The sequence below is a fragment of the Notolepis coatsorum genome (genome assembly GCF_963971535.1).
Source record: "Notolepis coatsorum genome assembly, chromosome: 14".
In the NCBI taxonomy this organism is placed as follows: Eukaryota; Metazoa; Chordata; class Actinopteri; order Aulopiformes; family Paralepididae; genus Notolepis; species Notolepis coatsorum.
This window is the reverse complement of record NC_140178.1, coordinates 27,011,072-27,030,920: the sequence shown is the minus strand read 5'-3', so window position 1 is coordinate 27,030,920 and position 19,849 is coordinate 27,011,072. Positions and strand designations below refer to the sequence as shown.

At 41.7% G+C, this 19,849-nt stretch overlaps 1 protein-coding gene across 1 annotated transcript; it reads right to left on the bottom strand.

Moving 5' to 3' along the window:
• Nucleotides 1-252: 252 nt before the first annotated feature.
• mmd (monocyte to macrophage differentiation-associated) lies at nt 253-17,076 on the bottom strand. The gene is made up of 7 exons (XM_084328383.1): nt 16,645-17,076; nt 15,718-15,799; nt 15,342-15,502; nt 12,741-12,815; nt 12,513-12,614; nt 6,954-7,023; nt 253-2,732 (listed from the first exon to the last, which is right to left on the bottom strand). The coding sequence occupies exons 1-7, from the start codon at nt 16,668-16,670 to the stop codon at nt 2,529-2,531; spliced, it is 720 nt and encodes a 239-aa protein (XP_084184509.1). The 5' UTR covers nt 16,671-17,076; the 3' UTR covers nt 253-2,528.
• Between the last annotated feature and the right edge of the window lie 2,773 nt (nt 17,077-19,849).

Sequence of the window (19,849 nt, the reverse complement as noted above, 5' to 3'; positions counted from 1 at the left end):
TATTCTATTATTTTTATTCTTTGCACAATCAAGGCGGGCATGGCCACCTTCATTTCACTATATGTCTTGTGTATGTACACAGTATGTGACGAGTAAACCTCTTGAATCTTGAACAAATCGTATTTCGCCATTTTATGACCAAATATGCATCGTATTTACGGGGGTTTCTTGGAACGAAAGGTTTGGGAACTCTCGTTATAAGTTATACGTCGTGTACGTTCAGGAAACGTGGCACAAGAAGAAACGTGTGGATATCAGGCGTTATCGTTTTATTTTATTGTCACATTAGAAAGGTAATATTCAGTGTGATGGAGGAGCATTCATGATGTACGTACAGCACCAGACAACAAGCGGTCTTCCCCTACGAAGGCCAGAACAGTGAGATGATCCAACACAAGATACAGACATTACAAAACAGAGTGGTTAAGGAATTCATGATACATTTCACAATAAAAAAAAAAGAAAGAAAGACAGCATTCAAAATTATGTTCAGTCGACTCCCAATAAGAAATATACGCACTATATATTTCATCCTTTGATCCAGAAAACATGTCGCGATTAAGCACAAAAAAGAGAATCAACAAGTCCATCATCAGGCAGCGTTACTCGTCGGCCAGCGGGGTCCAAATCCCCAGGCGCTCCGTGCAGAATATCAAGTGTTCTAGTGGCACGACATACAAACACTTCAGAGAGAATCCTAGAAACCTAAACACTGAACGACTAGAAGCTCTTAAATACAGTACATGCACCCCGCTGCCCCGTTCTTAACACCAAACAAAAAGAAAAAGGAGAAGAATGGGATCATTTAGACTGTATAGGGAGGTGTAGTGGACGTGGTTACGTCATTGTTGTCGTTTCCGGCCGGTCCACCTCGCTTGAAATTGCAATGTATTTCCAATGGACACATTTCTAAATTGTCTCGTTTAAAACAAATAAAGCATGAACATTGGCATGGTGTACCTTTCTGTGTGTATTCATCCACAATCTATAGCTCAACATGAAACAATTCACAATTAATCGTAAAATAATTATGTATAATTTTATTTCAACCAAAAATGCGTAACAATATTGTTAGTGATAGAAGGGAACTCATTTTGTGCAAAAATGGAAAGCTTGCCAATGTTCATGAGGCAGAATTATTACAATAGCCGATAATACATTTTCCCAATGATAAATCCCTATACGGGGTGGACTGCGCAGGAAACTAAAGTGACGTCAGACTACACCTCCCTATTGTATCGATGTGCTTCAGTTTCCGTCATACAGCACGGACTGAGAGCTCGCGGTGATCCGTTTGTGCGGACTTGCAATCCCAGTAGCTCGGATCTTCTTTCGAATATTTTTGGCTTTTAAGTCAAGATAGCGCATCGCATCGAAGGCTATGTAGACATATCCTACTTTAAACAGCAACTGAAATGCTTTATTCTGTCGTCCCGCCTCCTACGCTACTTGGCTCACACTAACCCACACACTTAAACATTTTAAATAAAAAAGAGAGAGAGAAAGTGCTAATTATTTACAGAAACACGAATGTGATTCTTAAAATGACCAAAGCATCTCGACAAAGCATCAAGACCGCGTTTGGATGTCGATCGAGAAACACAGTGACGTGTTGAGACACAAACCGTAAAAGCCGCATTCGATGTGTACAGTGCAAAGTGAGGGGGGGGGGGGGGGGGGGGTTAGGTCCGAGCTCTCCGCTCACAGTCTCAACCGTTCCAACTCGGTTAAGTGACAAATGCTAACAAATCTTTTTAGAAGCTTCCGTGTTCCGCGTGCCGCTTCCAAGGTTCACATGGATAAAACGTGGCGATCTGGGGGTCGATGGGACTTCCATCAGCTTCAGAAACGCCCCCGAGCCGGGCTTGAGAACTTCATTCAACATCCCCCCCTCGGTGGAAAGGTCTCGACAGAAACCCACGAGACCAAAGAGATGACACCACAAATGACACAACGTCAAGAGTGGAACGTGACTCACGCCACAAGTGATACAAAACACAGATATCAAATACTGCACACATATTCATCCGACGTGCAGAGGCTTATTATAATTATAATAATAATAATTGAGTCAAAATTCACTCGTCTTCCAGGAGTTGTTTTTGGTTCCAAATTGAACAAACGTTGTACGAAACAGCATCAGGAGCACAGTAGCAGTAGAGCCTGGAGGTTTGTACACACGTCGGGGGGAGAGATGACAAATTAAAAATAAAAACTGTTCTCCGTCTCGTTAGAAAACAGTAAACAATACGTGGTCATTTTCCGTAAACTTTTTTTTGGCTGTTACTGCAGCCTCGGTGGGCAGGTGAGGGAGACTGACGCATGGCTGCTTCGACAAGAGAAGCACCAAGGGGGGAGCACCGAGAGAGAGAGAGAGAGAGAGAGAGAGAGAGAGAGAGAGAGAGAGAGGGGCCCATCACCACCAGGGGGAAGGGAGCACCAAGAGAGAGAGAGAGAGAGAGAGAGAGAGAGAGAGGGGCCCACATCAAGCCTCCGCCCCGGGTGACTAAAACCTCCGGCCCCAGCCGTCAGGAGTCCAGGAGGGTCTCGGTGGCCGGGCTCTTGTAGAGGTACTTCCAGATGGCGTAGTAGTGCACAGCCGCGGCCAGGGCCACGAACACGTGCCAGATGGCGTGAGCGAAGGGGATGACGCCGTCGGATTTGAAGAAGAACACGCCGAGGCAGTAGATGAGTCCTCCCCAGGCCAGCTCGTGAAGCCCATCAGTGTTGTTCTGCAGGATTACAGGACAGAGCGTCAGAGACCATGTAACAAAGAGAAGATCCGCCACAAAATAGCTCCGTTTCGATGGTGAAGATTAACAAGCCCCCCCCCCCCCCCTTTTAAAGCTGCGGCCGGCAACTTCTGAGAAATTAAGCGAGTGTGAGTTGACCTGCCCAGCGGATATTCAACTGCACTCTTGCTGAATTGAAAATGGAGGACCCTTATGTGTAAACAAGACCAAAGTATTTTTCTGGTCTTCATCCTCTTAGCAGTTGTTTGTATTGAGCTGTACTGTATTGAACCCATTCTGCAATCTGTTAATACATGTTTCAATCAATCAATCACTCACTTTTCAAGCCTGTGCAACAAAGGTGTCCCAGACTCCCAGAGGCACCAGCAGCTTGAAGCTGGATTAAAGAAAATAAATCTTTCCCAACCTCCTTTGCACGCTCTTTGACGAGGAACGTGATGGTGGTCTTTGTCTTCCGATGCGACCCTGGAAACACCACTTGACAGGCCAAAACATCCGATTGGTTATTGATGCAGCGGGCTGATGTTTTTGGCCAATCAGGTGATCCCAGGGTTGGGTCGAAAAACTAAGACCACCATCGCATTTCTCATCAAAACTGAAACACAGTGTGCAAAACCAACTGCCAATCAGAGGCTGGGGAAATATTGTTTTTATATTGAGAGTCTGTGGAAAACCTTTATCACGTGTGCATGGGCTTGAAAAGTGATGCAGAGCTCACTCTATTTCTGCTGGGCAGGTAAACTCACTCTTGCTATTTTCTCCGAAGTTGTCTACTGCAGCTTTAAGATGAACACCAGAGAGACAGGGCTCTACTTGATGATGTCATCAATAATCAAATCCTGGAGCAAATCCAGTGAATCATGCAAAAGGCCCTACTGCCTAGGACAGTATGACGGTACCAATGGTGGTTAGTGGGATAAAATATGGGTACATTGAAATAAATGTAATTTGGACGTAATGGCTCAAACTGAAAACTCAATGCACAAAGTCAGTCACCAATTCATCGTCACTCGATGACGTCACAAAGCCTTGATGCTCCGACCATTTGAAATGGTCCCAAATCAAAAGTGAAATTGTTACTTTTATTGCAGTTTTTATTGATTCTATTATACGTCACATCGCCTTTATTGACAAACGAATCATACTCTGTAAACAAAGCCATGTGTTCCTGCAGGTCAGCCGTTATTGGACATAATTCAGAATCCTAACAAAAATATATTAACAAAAATAATCCTGTGATCTCCACTTTGGCTTGCACAAATGTTGTGAAATAGCAAACGTTTTCAAATTAACGGTCCACCTAAAACAGCAGCGAAGATAATTGTGACGATGAAAATTCGGAAATATATGGAAAATATTTGAACTAAAATCAGCATTTAAATGTGCACTTTTTCGGGATCTTCCCACTGTTGGTCCGGTTGCTTTCTCACCTCAAACAAACCACTCCGGACCAAGACACGGACTGGAGTTTGATTCCGGTGTTCACACAGACCCAAATGAACGGCACCGAGAGGGTGAATGCCCCCCAACCACACTAAACAAGGCAGGTGTGTGTGAATGCCCTCAAGGGTAAGGGTACACTATTCACAGATCACCACAAGGGGGCAACAGAGACTGCAGAACTGAGGTTTTAACAGCATCACCACCACCACACATACACACTTTTTATAGTAGGAATATATAGTTTGTTTGATGGAGCAGACATACAGCTGGAATGTAGGTAATTCTGACACTTTCCCAGTTCTTACTGTATTGGTAGCAGCACTGGGAAACTAATGTAAATGGCTGCATTCCAAAGTGCTTTTACAATTTGTTCCTCACATTTTACCCATTCACTCACACAATCACACACCGACGGCGGAGGCAACCATGCAAGGTGCCAACCTGCTCATCGGGAGCAGTTAGGGGTTAAGTGTCTTGCTCAAGGACACTTCGACACACCGCCAAGGAGGAGCGGGAATCGAAACGAGAACCTCCGGATTACCAGACAACTGCTCTACCATTCTCTTTGGATCAAATAACAAACTCGGCAAGGCCAACGGCTTTTCTGTTACAGTGGGCGACAATATTGTCACAATGAAAGATGAAATTACATACCTAGGTTCCATCCTAGAGGCAAATCTTTCCTGAGACAAAATGGCAACCAATGTAATCAAAAAAGTCAACCAACGAACAAGATTCTTGTACCGAATCTCCTCTCTGGTAAACAAGAATACCTTGAAGACTCTAAAACAAGAGCACTCATTCAAGGGTACTACGACTGTGCTTGCACCTCATGGTACCAAAGCACCTCAAAGGCCCTAAAACTACAAACATCACAAAACAAACTAGTCAGACTACTGCTTGACCTTACTCCTGAAACCCACCTCACCCCTGCCAACTTTGACAACCTAGGATGGCTTAGTGTAGACGACAGAGTACAGCAACTTGCAATGGGCCTGGTCTACAAGATACACTACACCACTAAGATACCCATGTACATGACGAAATACTTCCCAAAGGTCAGTGAATTCCACGAACACAAAACCAGAGGGAGTTTGACAAATCATGTTAAACCCAGATTCGGCTCAAACAAGGGACTAAACACGTTTCGCAATTATGCCACATCAATGTGGAACACCCTACACACAGCTGTAAAAGAATGTAAATCCCTACCCTCCTTCAAAACCGCTCACAAAGAGCACCTACGGGAGGCTGCAATTCGAAACTGGTCCCGGTAAATGTCCAAACCCACCCAACCCCCTCCAATGTACAGTTTCTTCCCCCTCGAATGTATATATTTTCTTTTATGATCTCCGTCTCTTAAACAGGACTGTATATTTGTATATCTTGTATGTCATAAATGTCTGGATGTAACAGTACTGTATATCTATAGAAAAGAGTTGAAGTCCAAGGCAGCTCTACACATTTTTAAAAGCCTTTATTTAATGGCTCACATTATTTAGAACATTTAAAAGAAACCAACATGTTTCGGCCTACATAGGGCCTTCATCAGGGTATAGGTAACTAAGACCAAACAAAACTCTGAATAATATGGAGAATCCAGAACTCTAGGAGAGTCTAATTGCAATGAGAGACAGCTGGTGCTCAACAAATGGAGGCACAGCATATACATAACATGACAGTCAGAAGGGGTCAGCAAAGACACAATCCACTTAATGGTAGGCTATGTCAAAAAATATATCACTGTGGAAGGAATATACAATAATACTAAATATATATCAAATAAAAGATGAATACATTATATATGTATATATACACACTCAACGTATTGAATCAACATAAGGAAATGAGTCAAATCAAACAGAATAGAAAAAATAATAAAGAAAATATAAACAATTATCAATGTATGAGCAATGAGCAATGCAAAAAAATACAAAAATTACTATATATATTGGTTTTAGCTGGTATTACAGTGGCTAAAAAACTGATAGCATCACGATGGTTTCAACCGGAAAAAATGTGCCGAAAGGTCTGGATTCTTACATATCTCGATGTGATTTATCTAGAAATATCTACAGCAAGAATTTTGGGTCTCAATGAATCCAAATTGACAATGTGGTTAGAAGTGGTGGAGAGAATAAAAGCTAGCATTTAATGGTAGTGTTTGGTTAGGAGCGAAGGATAATGGATGGATTATCCATGGGGGGGTCCAGGGCGGGGGATGCGAGCAGGAGCATATGTGTGTAGGGGAATAGATAGCAGGTATTAGGGGTATATCTTGTATAAGACATTTATCCAAACGATGAGTTAACTGATGTACACTGTTTTACAATGCTTGTATATCTAATCGTGTGTTGTCATGTTTGTTTATGTGTTTGTTTAAAAAAAAATTAAAAAAAAAAAAAAATTACTATATAATAAAGTAACCTACCTTGAGTACTGTATATCTATCTGTATGTCGTGTGTCATAAATGTCATGATGAATTGAAAATGGGGGACCCTGATGTAAACCAGATGAAAGTCTGTCTCTGGTCTGCATCCCCTTAACAATTGTGTATTGAGCCGTAATCTGTTAATAAAGTTTTCAATCAATCAATCTCCTGAGCCACTGTCGCCCCAATGTGCCGTCTGTCTCCACGAAGAGGAAGTAACAAAAGCACAAACACTCAGGCCTCGCTGTGATTGGCCGACGTTGGATAAGCAAGAGCAGCGCAGATGAGACACGGCATGCAAATGAGGCTGATGGAGTATAATTACCATTGATGTCACGACCAGCGCAGGGAAAAACCCCATTGTCAAATAGAAGGCCAGCTCGACAAGTTTATATCTGGGGGAACAAAGAATTGACAGAACTTAGAGGGTTCATATGGCTTTTCTAAAAGTAACATTTCAACCAAACCAAAGGCAGCAACAGAGGAGTGAACAGAGAGACGGGCAGGAGGGGGAGGGGCAGAGCAGGACCGGGAGGGGGAGGGGCAGAGCAGCGCCAGGAGGGGGAGGGGCAGAGCAGGACCAGGAGGGGGAGGGGCAGAGCAGGACCAGGAAGGGGAGGGGCAGAGCAGGACCAGGAGGGGCAGAGTCTCATGGCAAGCACAGAAAGACTCAGAAGAAGCTTCTATCCCCAGGCCATCAGGATGCTCAACGAACAATAACACTATGTAACAACCATCAAATTCACTCACAGCACACACATCCACTCACTTTAAACAAACAACTCACTGCAGCACCCACTCTACACACTTTAGAACACCCACACACACTTTATATTTATTGGTAAAGAATTTGCACTACAACCCATACCTCATTACACCTTACTGTAAATTGTACCTAAATTGTACCTCATCCCATTTCTGCTTTGCACTATATAGTATATTGTATATTAGTATATTGTATAGTATACTCAGTTACTTCTACTCATTGAACATTGTACATATGTACATACTGAACACTTGTGCCTACTTACGTGACTTCTATTTTATACTTGCTATACTTATTTTATTTTATACTTATCTATTTTTGTCTAGCACAGTCTCTGGAGCGTAACAGAAAGAAGCATTTTGTATAAAAGTATTCTGTACTTCTGTATGACAACTAATAAAGAAACTTGAACTTGAGATCAGGACCAGGTGGTGGAGTGGTACGAGCAACAGCACTGATATTCTAAGGCTGCATTCGCTTTAGTTGTGACATTGCGGGACCCCGCCACAGGGTGGTGCATTTGTGTGGGTGTGTCACTACATGGGCCATTTGCGTGACATGTTGTGAGCTTTACTCCCGCGCCCCCTCACCAATCCATTGGCTTCCGCTCTGATCGCTAGCTTACCTATCGACCATCGCTAGGCACAATGATGCTAAGCTAGGCTAACGGTGCGGCTGTTCCCTAAGCCTAATGCATGCACAGAGATGAAACGGGTATGTAATCTGCTTGTCTAACTCCAGGGTAGATGGCAAATAAGCTAATTTCCCAAAAAGTTGGCGTGTTCCTTTAAAAAGGTGCTATAGATAACATTCAGCCACTAGATGTCACACTAGAGCACCAGCATAATAATAATAATGCAGGACCTCTTTAGAGACGTCTTTATTTGGCATGCAACGACATGGGACATGTCGACATGGCACACACACACAGGAATACACACACACACACACATGCATTGTCTTTCTCAGGGTCGCCGATGCGATTGAGCTGAAATTAACACAAAAGACACAACGTTCTTTAATGTTAGGCAGGGGACCTGTTATCGGCTTTACTCAGGCCATGTTTAGACGGAGAGAGTCTGAACAGAAACCGCAAGTCGTCTTGCGGTCTCACTTTTAATGTTGCGTTTAGACTAGTGTTTTGAGATGGAATTCTGCGTGCAGACGAGGCTGTGTCAACTCGAGACGCCGGAGCCCCGCTGTCACACGATTGGCGCAGATGTCACATGACCTGGCCAATCAGATTGCGCAAACCGAACGCGGAAGTGCAACTCCGTTAGGGAAAATATTCACGCAACCCTACGCTACACTGCCTCAGGTCGTTGAGACAACCAGGCATGCTGTGAAGACCCGCCCTACTCTGCCTCTGATTCGCAGACTGTGGTTGGGGGAATGTGATTGGACCAAAGCAGAATCACACAGACAGTGGCTCCAGTCACTAATAGTTGCGATAGCCGCTGGACTGATTCTTGTGTATTTAAAAGTACTGCCAATGTAGCCTTCAGGTGATCTCCGTGGATATAATCAGACATGCTTGTTCGCTTTGTTTACGCTTCTAGGCTACTGGCGCATGCCTGTGACGTAAGCAGTACGCGACGAGAGCCTTGACAACCATTTCGTCATAGTTTTATGCGGTTTGACTCTTCAGATGATAGCGCGAAGGTGTATCGTTTCTAGGATTTCCACCCAGGAAAGTGGTCTCACTTTTTTGCGGATTCTCCCCGCAAAAACGCTGTTGCCGTATAAACAAAAGGCACATCCGAAAAAATATTTTTCCGGATTCACCTGCTAGCGTTTCCGTCTAAACATGGCCTCAATGTCACATAAGGGCAATTCCATGCAAATGTCAACTTCACCATGAAAAAATTTAAATAACATGATCATAACCAAACCAATTTCAAATGTATCATCAAGGTCTATATTTTGAAGTACAAAATAGATTTGATCGTAATATTTATGAGAATGCATGTTTTTTCACACTACAGGAGGAGACACAATGATGTAACATTTTATTTTTCGATTAACCTAATTGTATGACTTTCTGAATGGCCAGAATGGCAAAAAAATCAACAGATATTTTTCTAACCTCACCTTTGGTCATGAAGGGCTGTTGTATAAATATGTGAATCAATTATGTACTTTGTGTCTTTCTATTGGCAGGTGAAGCATGCTGTTATAATGCCCCTTTATGGGACAGCGAATGTAACATCCATAACGTTTTCCAGGAAAAGTTGTCATAAAACATGCATCTGGAATGCAATGTCAACCAAACTTCCTAAGCAAAGCTAACTTTTATAAAGATGACATATTAGCAACAATTAGTCATTCTGGTCTTATTTTTTGTATTCTTTACAAGTGTTATGGATGTTACCGTTATGGATGTTACATTGCAAGTGACGGATGTTACATTGCAAATGTGTGTTGTTAAGTCCGATTATGACCCCTTTGTTTGAAGTATAATTTACACATTTTAGTTACACTTATTGAGATAAAGATGAGCCTGCAATAAGAAATGTTTTGACCTTTTGGATTTTGAGATAGGTGACAAAATACACAGCGTTATGGATGTTATGGAAATTGACAAGCTTTTCGGACTCACTGAACACATGATGAAAACTCTGTGAATATCTTTTTCAAAGAATAACATGTTTACTATCACTTTGTAGGGATGGGTTTGAGGTACCCAAAAAGCACATTCAGGAAAACCTGGCATTTCCTCTCAAGGAATGAATCACAAAAAAGTGCGTTATGGATGTTATATTTTTGCGTTATGGATGTTACACGTCTGAAATAGACAAAAAACACTATCAAAAATGTGTCTTGTTAAGTCCGATTATGACCCCTTTGTTTGATTTAAATCAGAAGTATTTTATGACTCCTTGTTTGATTAAAATCCAACATATTTCCAGACACAACTTTTTCACACATTGTTGGTCTAGGCAGAGCAGTGTCCACGTTAGCCTACTGCTAATCGGCTGCTGTCGGCCATCTCCCCCTCGCGTCTGCTCAGCCTACATGTGTATTTGTTATGGTTTTGCCGAGTATCGTGACAAGAAACCCACCCCAAAAAACACAGAAACCCCAAATGAAACCAAATGAGTATTATTCCAGGGACGACATTTCAAGACCGGCCGCAGGAATGAAGGATGCAGTGACCATAAGAGAAGGAGTCAAGCAGAGGGTTCAGAAACACCACATGTCCATGTCCCTTATGGAGGCTTACCGCTGTTTTAAGGAGGACAATCCCGACATTGTAATTGGCAAATCCAAGTTTGCTGAACTCCGGCCACCTCATGTCTGTCTCTGTTCAGAAACGCCAAGGAACGTGTGTCTGTGTAGGTACCATGAAAACACTACCCTTCTCCTGGAATGTGTGCAGCGCCATGTTCCTCGCAAAGTCTTTAAGAGCTCGACAGAATTTGTCAGTTCCGTGGTTTGCAGCACTGAGCCACAATGCATGCTGAACACTTGCGAGGAGTGCAGAGATGCAAAACTGTTCCGGAACAGTATTGTGGACCACATACCAGATGAGGATAAACAACTGAAGACCACCTGGTATGCCTGGGAGACAGTTTTGATCAGATTCGTGAACACCTCAATCCTCACATGGATAACAGAGGGAGATACCATTTCTCTGAACCAGTCCAGGCAGAGTGAATTGGACTTGATTTTTTATAACTTTCTTTTTCATGGTGAGGTTGACATTTTCATGGAATTGCTCCAAAACGAATTTTCTGATTTAACCGATATTAATATTGCTGTTCTGGCCAATACCGATATTTACCAATGTCGATATCTCTGTATAGAAAACACTTTTTTATGTTAATCAAATAAAGAGCTATTTTCCAAAAACTTTTTGTAATTTATTTTCAGAAATGACTGATATTTTTTAACTATTTAAGACAACAAAAATTATAATTTTTTTGTGTGATTTTTGTGATGTCACAGTATGATGTCATAATAGAACATTTGTGATGTCATAGTATGATGTCATAATAGACATTCTAGAACATTTGTGATGTCACAGTATGATGTCATAATCAAACATTCTAGAACATTTGTGATGTCACAGTAACATTACTTCCGTTCCTGTTTGAGTGCAAAACCGGAAGTAGCATTTCCTGGCATTTTTTCAGACTACAACATGAATCCAGACTGGTTTGACCCTCAAAATGGTCCACCGAAGTCAAACACATGTGGGTAAAGCCCTATTTTTGATAGTGTTTTTTGTCTATTTCAGACGTGTAACATCCATAACGCAAAAATGCAACATCCATAACGGCACTTTTTTGTGATTCATTCCTTGAGAGGAAATGCCAGGTTTTCCTGAATGTTTTTTGGGTACCTCAAACCCTTCCCTACAAAGTGATAGTAAACATGTTATTCTTTGAAAAAAATATTCACAGAGTTTTCATCATGTGTTCAGTGAGTCCGAAAAGCTTGTCCATTTCCGTAACATGCATAACGCTGTGTATTTTGTATCTCAAAATCCAAAAGGCAAATTTTTTTTTTACTGCAGGCTCATCTGTATCTCAATAAGTGTAACTAAAATGTGTAAATTATACTTCCAATTCAAAACGATGCTTTGTCAATGTTAAGTTAAGTTTCCAATTTTCTCTCTGAATGTAACATCCATAACGCTGGAATTGCCCATAAGCAGGGCAGTGATGTCACTGAAGCCCTTTTCAAACGGGCTCTGGGGACGGCGCGTGGAGAACGGGGCGGCGGGGCGCGGGGCATCGACGCCTGGAGGCTCCGTTTAGAGCGGACGTGTCCGGGCACATGCTGCCCTGGGGTTTAGGCGAGGCACCTAGGTAGAGCGAGGGCACGATGCACCCGCAACATTTCTCTTATGATAAATTCATTAGTCAATCATTTTTTTGGGGGGGGGGGGGGGGGGGGGGGCAATACTTTTATTTTGCACCTTTCTAAAAGCTCTGTGGGTGTGTTTTTAATGATTAGTCTACATATTTTTATTTATTTATCTATAGCGCCTTTAAATACACATTTATGAACACCCGTACCAACCCTCCACCACACACACACAGTATGCTTTACATTTTTGGAGGGAACAGCGGTAGCACGAAAACCACAAGATAATGTCATGACGATGCTCACTTTTCATGATACTTGAAGACGTATATTGTCCCGGCGGCAGCCATCAGCCACACAAACCAGCGCATGTGAGCCGCCAGAGGACCCAGCTCACGCAGATTCAACCTGCGTACGAGACGAGACGGTTATTCACACCACACTAACCTTCCCGTTACGAGGTCATCTCTACAGGCCTTACGGCAATAAAGATGTTATTGTTTAAAGAGCCCCGGTTCGCCACCCGCGACTTACCAAGGCGTGTAGGAGGCAGCGATGAAGACGTAGATGAACACTCTGTCGCACATGTGGAAGCAATGCTCCACGGATCTGAAATTAACACAAAAGGACACAACGTTCTTTAATGTTAGGCAGGGGGCCCGTTATCGGCTTTACTCAGTGTCACATAAGCAGGGCAGTGATGTCACTGAAGCCCTTTTCAAACGTGCTCTGGGGACGGCGCGTGGGGAACGGGGCGCGGGCATCGTCACCTGGAGGCTCCTTTTTGGACATGAAGCATGCGGCGTGCGAGTCTCCAGGGCGGACGTGTCCGGGCACATGCTGCCCTGGGGTTTAGGCGAGGCACCTAGGTAGAGCAAGGGCACGATGCACTAAAGCCTACCTGTGGGAGATATTCAATATTTTCACATTTATTTAATATATTTATTTGTTATGTGGTTTTGTAGAATTAATTTGTTTACAGCCATATTATTTAAGTTGAGTTGCAGCTAAATGCTTTTATTTTGAAGGTTTTTGGGCAATTGGGGAGGACAGCTGGGTTTATTTAACTGATTAGAGCACAGCAGCAGTCAGTGGGCACCAGGGAAGGTGTCTGGTTTTTTACCAGCGTCAGGGAGAGCCAAGCAAACATTTAACATCATTTTAAACATATTTTTGCTGTATTGTTCTTTAAGCTGAATAAATGCCACAAAACGTCAATGCCTGTGTGGACAATGGACTTCCTGATCTGCGTAAGATTCGCTGCCTGCCTGGTGCTTCAGTGGCTTTTAGTTTTTATTGTTTGTTGTTGACAAATAGCCACTACACTACCTCCTCTGCCCGTGTACAGAAGATCATCATTTTGATTATATATATATATATATATATATATATAGAATAAAGGTTTGAAATTAAATTAGATATGGGTCAATGGTATTCTGTACAGAGTGAAATAAGCGACAAACGGTGTTCTGTACAGTGAAAAAGAAGACGCAGTGAAACTATATAAATGGTTTACAATCAATCCAAAACGTTTATGTTACTCATGAACTGTTAATTTATGTAAATATTTTTGGATGATGAGCAAACAGCGTTTCATATCTCTCATCCTCATCTTGACTTGATATTTCAAAGATCTCCTGTTTCAAAGCATTATTGAGCAAAAGCTGACCTATTTAACAAATTATGACCACTTAATAATCGCTTCATAGAGGCTGAAACACTGCGAGAAGCACACAATTAATATAAATACGATTTTGCTGCAGTCTCGCTCAAATCATGATGAGACAAATGCCTTGTGTGTCTTGTCCTTGTTCGGAAATGAAATTTAAGAGAATGAAGATAACACAGATATACATTTTATTCACAACCCATACATATGTTTTCATTTAATTATCAGTGGAAAAAGGCAGCCTGTATGCAACATGGTTGTGTATAGAACATGGTTGGTCTATATTAATCAATACGCCCACTCACTCCAATACTGCAGACAATGATCTGTTGCATTCAGACATGGGTGTGGGTTGTAATTACGTGGATTTAGGACTAGGGAGCTGGGAGGGTAAGCTCCAGGTGGAATAATTTGCATCTTTGTGTTCGGACATACAGCCCCCGCTCTGATTAATGTGCGGTTGAGGCCAGGAGTCCAGTAACGCTTTGCATATTTTTTGCATTTGGCATTTTAGCATTTTGTTTCTTTAGATTATATATTGTAACCATATTTATTGTAGGGCAAAATAACTGAGAGGGCATACATACCCTCATCTCGCACCTTGTTGCCCATATATATGCACATGTCCAGAGTTAACTACATTGTATATTGTTTACACTGCCTTTTTATTCTATTTTTATTTTTTACTTCTCCACTGTACTATAATCCTGTGACCTGTATGTATTCTACTACCTGTACCTCCCCTCCCCCTCCCCCATGCTGTTATGATGCCTGAATTTCCCCAAGGGGATCAATAAAGGAATATCTTATCGTATCTATATAGGATATTGGGCAGACAGCCAGACACCAGGCTATAACAGATACTTATATAGGATATTGGCCAGACACCAGGCTAAAACAAATACTTGCATATGATATTGGGCAGACAGCCAGACACCAGGCTAAAACAGATACTTGTATGCTATTGGGCAGACAGCCAGGCTAAGACAGATACTTGTATATGATATTGGGCAGACAGCCAGGCTAAGACAGATACTTGTATATGATATTGGGCAGACAGCCAGGCTAAGACAGATACTTGTATATGATATTGGGCAGACAGCCAGGCTAAGACAGATACTTGTATATGATATTGGGCAGACAGCCAGGCTAAGACAGATACTTGTATATGATATTGGGCAGACAGCCAGGCTAAGACAGATACTTGTATATGATAATGGGCAGACAGACACCGGGTATTGGTATCAGATCATTTCCCCAATACTACAATAATGTAATACTAAACGAATGGTCTAAGTCTATACTGTTCAGTAACATTAATCAACTCAATACTCTTCACAGTATTGGCCAGCAGTAGGGAGGGAGTTTTGAACTCAGAATCCGTAGTATCTGCATCAGGTATATTGATGCACGCCTGATTCTGAAGCTCGACCATGATATCACATCAGGCTCCTCCTCCTCCTCACCTCATGTGACTCTTCTTCCAGGTGACGACATGGAACACAGTGGAGACCAGGAACAGACCACACAGGCCGATGCCATACACCCAGGCTGTGATCCTCTGCCAGCGGTCATCAGACATGCGATGCAGCAGCGCCATGCCCACGAAGGCAGGCACGATGAGGAACTGTACACAGGCACAAACCGGGTAATAATAACGGTTTTAATACAAGGTTAATGTTACACTGACCAACAACAAGGGCATCTTGACTTAAAAACAGGTCGGTGTCGTCCACTGTTTATGTCCTAGACTTGAATTAAAGCAACCGGGGGTGAGGACTTTACGCTGACCCAGCATGACTTTGTACTGTAAATAACATTGGCTAGAAGTGAGGCCCTCACCGCATGTGTGTAGCAGTTTGCAGCATGCTCATAGCAGGTGGGCTGGTAGCGGCAGTTAGCAGAGGCCCGCCTGTTCATGAACCTGAAAAACACACAACACAACGTAACTGTAGGAGGCTGCAGTCGTCACGTCACATTGCCGAAAACAAACCGCTAAAGGTTGTAGATTCAAGCTTACGCTGTGTCGACCCGTTTTAGGATGGAAATGTCCACCTCTGAAAAGTCAAAATAGTGCACCATATATATATATCTTCAGAACTGAATCCCTGGAACACACTGCTTGAAACTAGAGAAATTATCTGTTTTGATCTGTTTGGCTGTGGTGTGTACTGTCCTCTCTTCATTCTACTCTCTTATCACATTTCTAAAGAGTATTTATTGTATCTGTGTTGAAATAATAGGTTCTAAGCATTTGTAACTAATTATTCTATCCAGGAGTACATCTTTCTTTCCAAAACTACACAGTGGAGCACAACATTTACAAATATCTGGTGTGGGCTATAGTTTATGGATTAATATACCTAATGGATAATAAACTGTTGCAATAAATGTCTTCATCCACTAGACCCTATGTTTGTAATTGTGTAACAGTTAGTAATTACACTAATTAAGTAGTTTGTCCTAACAATAACAAAGGGGGATAAGAGCCAAATCACTTGACATCTCTGTTATAGCTATGTTGATTTAACAGGCTTGTGTAACCAAACCATTCTCTCTTGCTGCTATCCATCTGAAGTGAATCATTACTGGTATATATACTGACAAGAAACGTTAGATACGTGTAACATAAACAGTGTAACATTAGCTAGCTATATGAAATGTGGCAACATTGATAGAAATCTAGCAGAAGATCCACCAGTATAGGTGTAACACAAAGTAACATTAAGCCACATTAGTAACATGATCAGTCAGGGTCTCAGATCTCACCTCTGGAGGCTGTTCACTCTCTTCATCTCGATGTCTTTTATGATCGTTACACAGAAAAGGAAGAAAAGCGTCGCTTGCTAAAGCTAACTGACGTGATGCCGGTAGGAATAATAAACAATAAAGGATATTAAGGAAGGCCTAACAATCCACCGAGCTAACGTTATATCTGCGCTACTTGTTACGCTGCTACATCAGCAGCTAACCGGCAACACAACACCACATAAAGGCACAATTTTAGTCTTTTCCTTAATACCATTCTGCTACGAATAGCAGCTAACTTCAACTTCGTAAACTCATCATCATGTACATAAGCATCAGGGGTAGCCAGCCCCAACTTTAAACCCCGTACAGCCAGGCGAACACACAAGCAGCCAGATCAATGAATGAGATGTTCACCGCCGCACTCATCCAAAAGAAAATTGTGATTTTTATTTTCTTCCCTTCAGTCATTGTGTGAACATTTTTAAATGACTTTTATTTGAACCAATAGCGTGACTCGACGAGTGGTGCGTCTCACGATTGGACCAATCGTGGAGCAGATGGGCGTTGTCAGCCGAGGTTCGTGTGAGCATGGTGCTGCATGTGGTGGTGGATGGAAGAGAGGGACAGGCACTTTATCAGATCTTCATACTTTTGGGACGTTATCTAGTTGTTTTATTACAATTGTTACGATTATTATTAATGTCTTATCATTTCCATCCTTATTTTATGAGTGTTTATAATTATATATATATATATATATATATATATATATATATATATATATATATATATATATATATATATATATATATATATATATATATATATATATATATATATATTATTATTATTATTATTATTATTATTATTATTATTATTATTATTATTATTATTATTATAATTATAATAATAATTATTATTATATTATTATTTCTTTTTTTGTGTGTGTAAAGCACTTTGAGCTGCAATCTGTATGAATGGTGCTATATAAATAAAGTTATTATTCTTATTCTTATTCTTATTCTCTTCTCTTCTCTCATTTGGAATCTCTCAGTGGCCTGTGCCCACCCAACACATAATGATCATTCACTATGAATTGAAAATGGGGGACCCTGATGTAAACAAGACAAACGTCTTTCTCTGGTCTGCATCCCCTTAACAATTGTTTGTATTGAGCCGTACTGTATTGTACCCATTCTGCAATCTGTTAAATAAAGTTTCATTCATTCATTCATTCATTCATTCATTCATTCATTCATTCATTCATTCATTCATTCATTCATTCATTCATTCATTCATTCAATACATGTAATGTTGCCTACGTTTAAAACGTATATGTCTCACATTCACCCATACAGTACATTCATGCAAGGTGCCAACCTGCTCAGCTCAAGGACACTTCGACAAGCTGCCGAGAGGAGCTAGAATCAAACCCGGGAACCGTCTGATTATTACCGGATGGCTGCTCTACTACCTCCTGAGCCACTTTATAACTAGTTTGCTTCGCAGTATGTATGGTAACGTAACGGCACGTTGTAACTTGTGACAAAACGTATGAAGAAACACAGATGGAGCCCATGTTGAAGTGCGAGGTGTCACATGAGTCCATAGCAGCCGGGTTACATAATGGGACCTGCAACATGATCATTGGGCGTTAGATAACAGGCCTAAGTGTAATCTCTCCATCAGACAATAATAATAGGCTACACTCTTTTGCTCTTTGTTTCGTGGTGACTACTAAAAAAAATTCTGACTGAACTTTGTAACACAACGTGACCCATTTGAATTCTTGGAGCTCAGGAACGCCAGGAAGTCTGTGTGAGCATGGTTTTTTTCTGCCATATCTTTTTGGAATGATCTGCACCAGGGATGATGTCAGCAACACAGTTCCACAGAGATAAGAGACTCTGATCTTGGCCGTACCACCAGCTATCTCTACGGCCTCCGCGACAGCCCCTGCTTTTAAAAGGTTGCATAGCCGGGGGGATTACCAGAGTAGGCCTAGTATGTATTGTAAATGCATTAAAGGACTTAGGCCACTACTGCATAGCCGAGTGAGCATACATAACATATCTGATCCAGACTGACCGACGTAACGAGAGCCAGCGCGACCCGGAGAACGACATTCAGCCAGAGAAAGAGAAAGGCCTCATTGTTTTGTGAGCTGTGAGTGGCACGCGACGGCCCCATCTGATGTGGGCGCAGTAGGGTTTTAGTAACCCTTTCACTGCCACACGACAGAAGGTTAACCCTTTACTATCACACAACCGACGGTCGCCGGCTTAACCGGCTGTCGTGTGGCAGTGAAAGGGTTAACCATCTGTGTATTGTCGCAGTGAAAGGGTTAACCGTTTGGTAGCGCGGCAGTGAAAGGGTTAAAGGTCTCGCTGACATAAAAGCAGGACGATATCCAATCGAAAATCAACGATCAATGCCCCAGTTGTCGTGAATTCCCAGAATTTCCAGTTTCGTACTTCCTTCTTTTGAGATATTTCCACTCTGCCCTCTGGTGCTACACGTGTGGTAATGAGTGCAGGCCGATATCCAGTGAGGTCACACCACTTCAGTGAAAGTGAATTGCAAATCAAAGGAAATAGATGTTTAACTTGAATATTCATGTCTGAAGAGAACCCACTTCAAAAGGTATTTGAGTGCAAAAAAGAAATGACCTACTTTGATAAAAGATATTCTTTGGGGATTTCTTTTGGTGGAAAAGATTCAAGTTTCAAGTTTGTTTAATTGTCATAGTAAAATACAGAATACGTTATCATGAAATGCTTTTTTTCTGTACGAGGAGTGTCCTGGGAGTGTGCTAGATAAAAAGTATAAAATAGAAAAAGTCAAAAGTACGTATTCAGTCAATATACATACAATATACAATACAGAGTAACAATACAGAGTAAAAAGAGTAACAGTGAGGTACAATGCAGAAATGAGATGAGGTACAAACGTAGGGTAAGGTGCAATGAGGTATGAATAGTGCAAATCTCTTTACTTAATAAATATAAAGTGTGTTAAAGTGTCTAAAGTGAGTAAAGTGGGTGTTAAGGTGAGTGTTTATTTAAAGTGAGTGTGTACGTGTGGATATGTTTGCTGTGAGTGTAGAATAGATGATGGGTTGTTACATAGTGTCATTGTCGTTGAGCATCCTGATGGCCTGGGGATAGAAGCTCCTTCTGAGTCTCTCTGTACTGGCCATGAGACTCCGGTATCGCTTGCCTGA

What these genes read in the sequence shown, in the direction of transcription:
- mmd (XM_084328383.1), bottom strand. Translation starts at nt 16,670, where the DNA reads ATGAAGAGAGTGAACAGCCTCCAGAG. An exon ending in CAAACTGCTACACACATGCG is followed by an intron (nt 15,503 to 15,717) that starts GTGAGGGCCTCA and finishes GCCTGTGTACAG; the next exon opens with TTCCTCATCGTGCCTGCCTT. An exon ending in GCTGCCTCCTACACGCCTTG is followed by an intron (nt 12,615 to 12,740) that starts GTAAGTCGCGGG and finishes TCTCGTACGCAG; the next exon opens with GTTGAATCTGCGTGAGCTGG.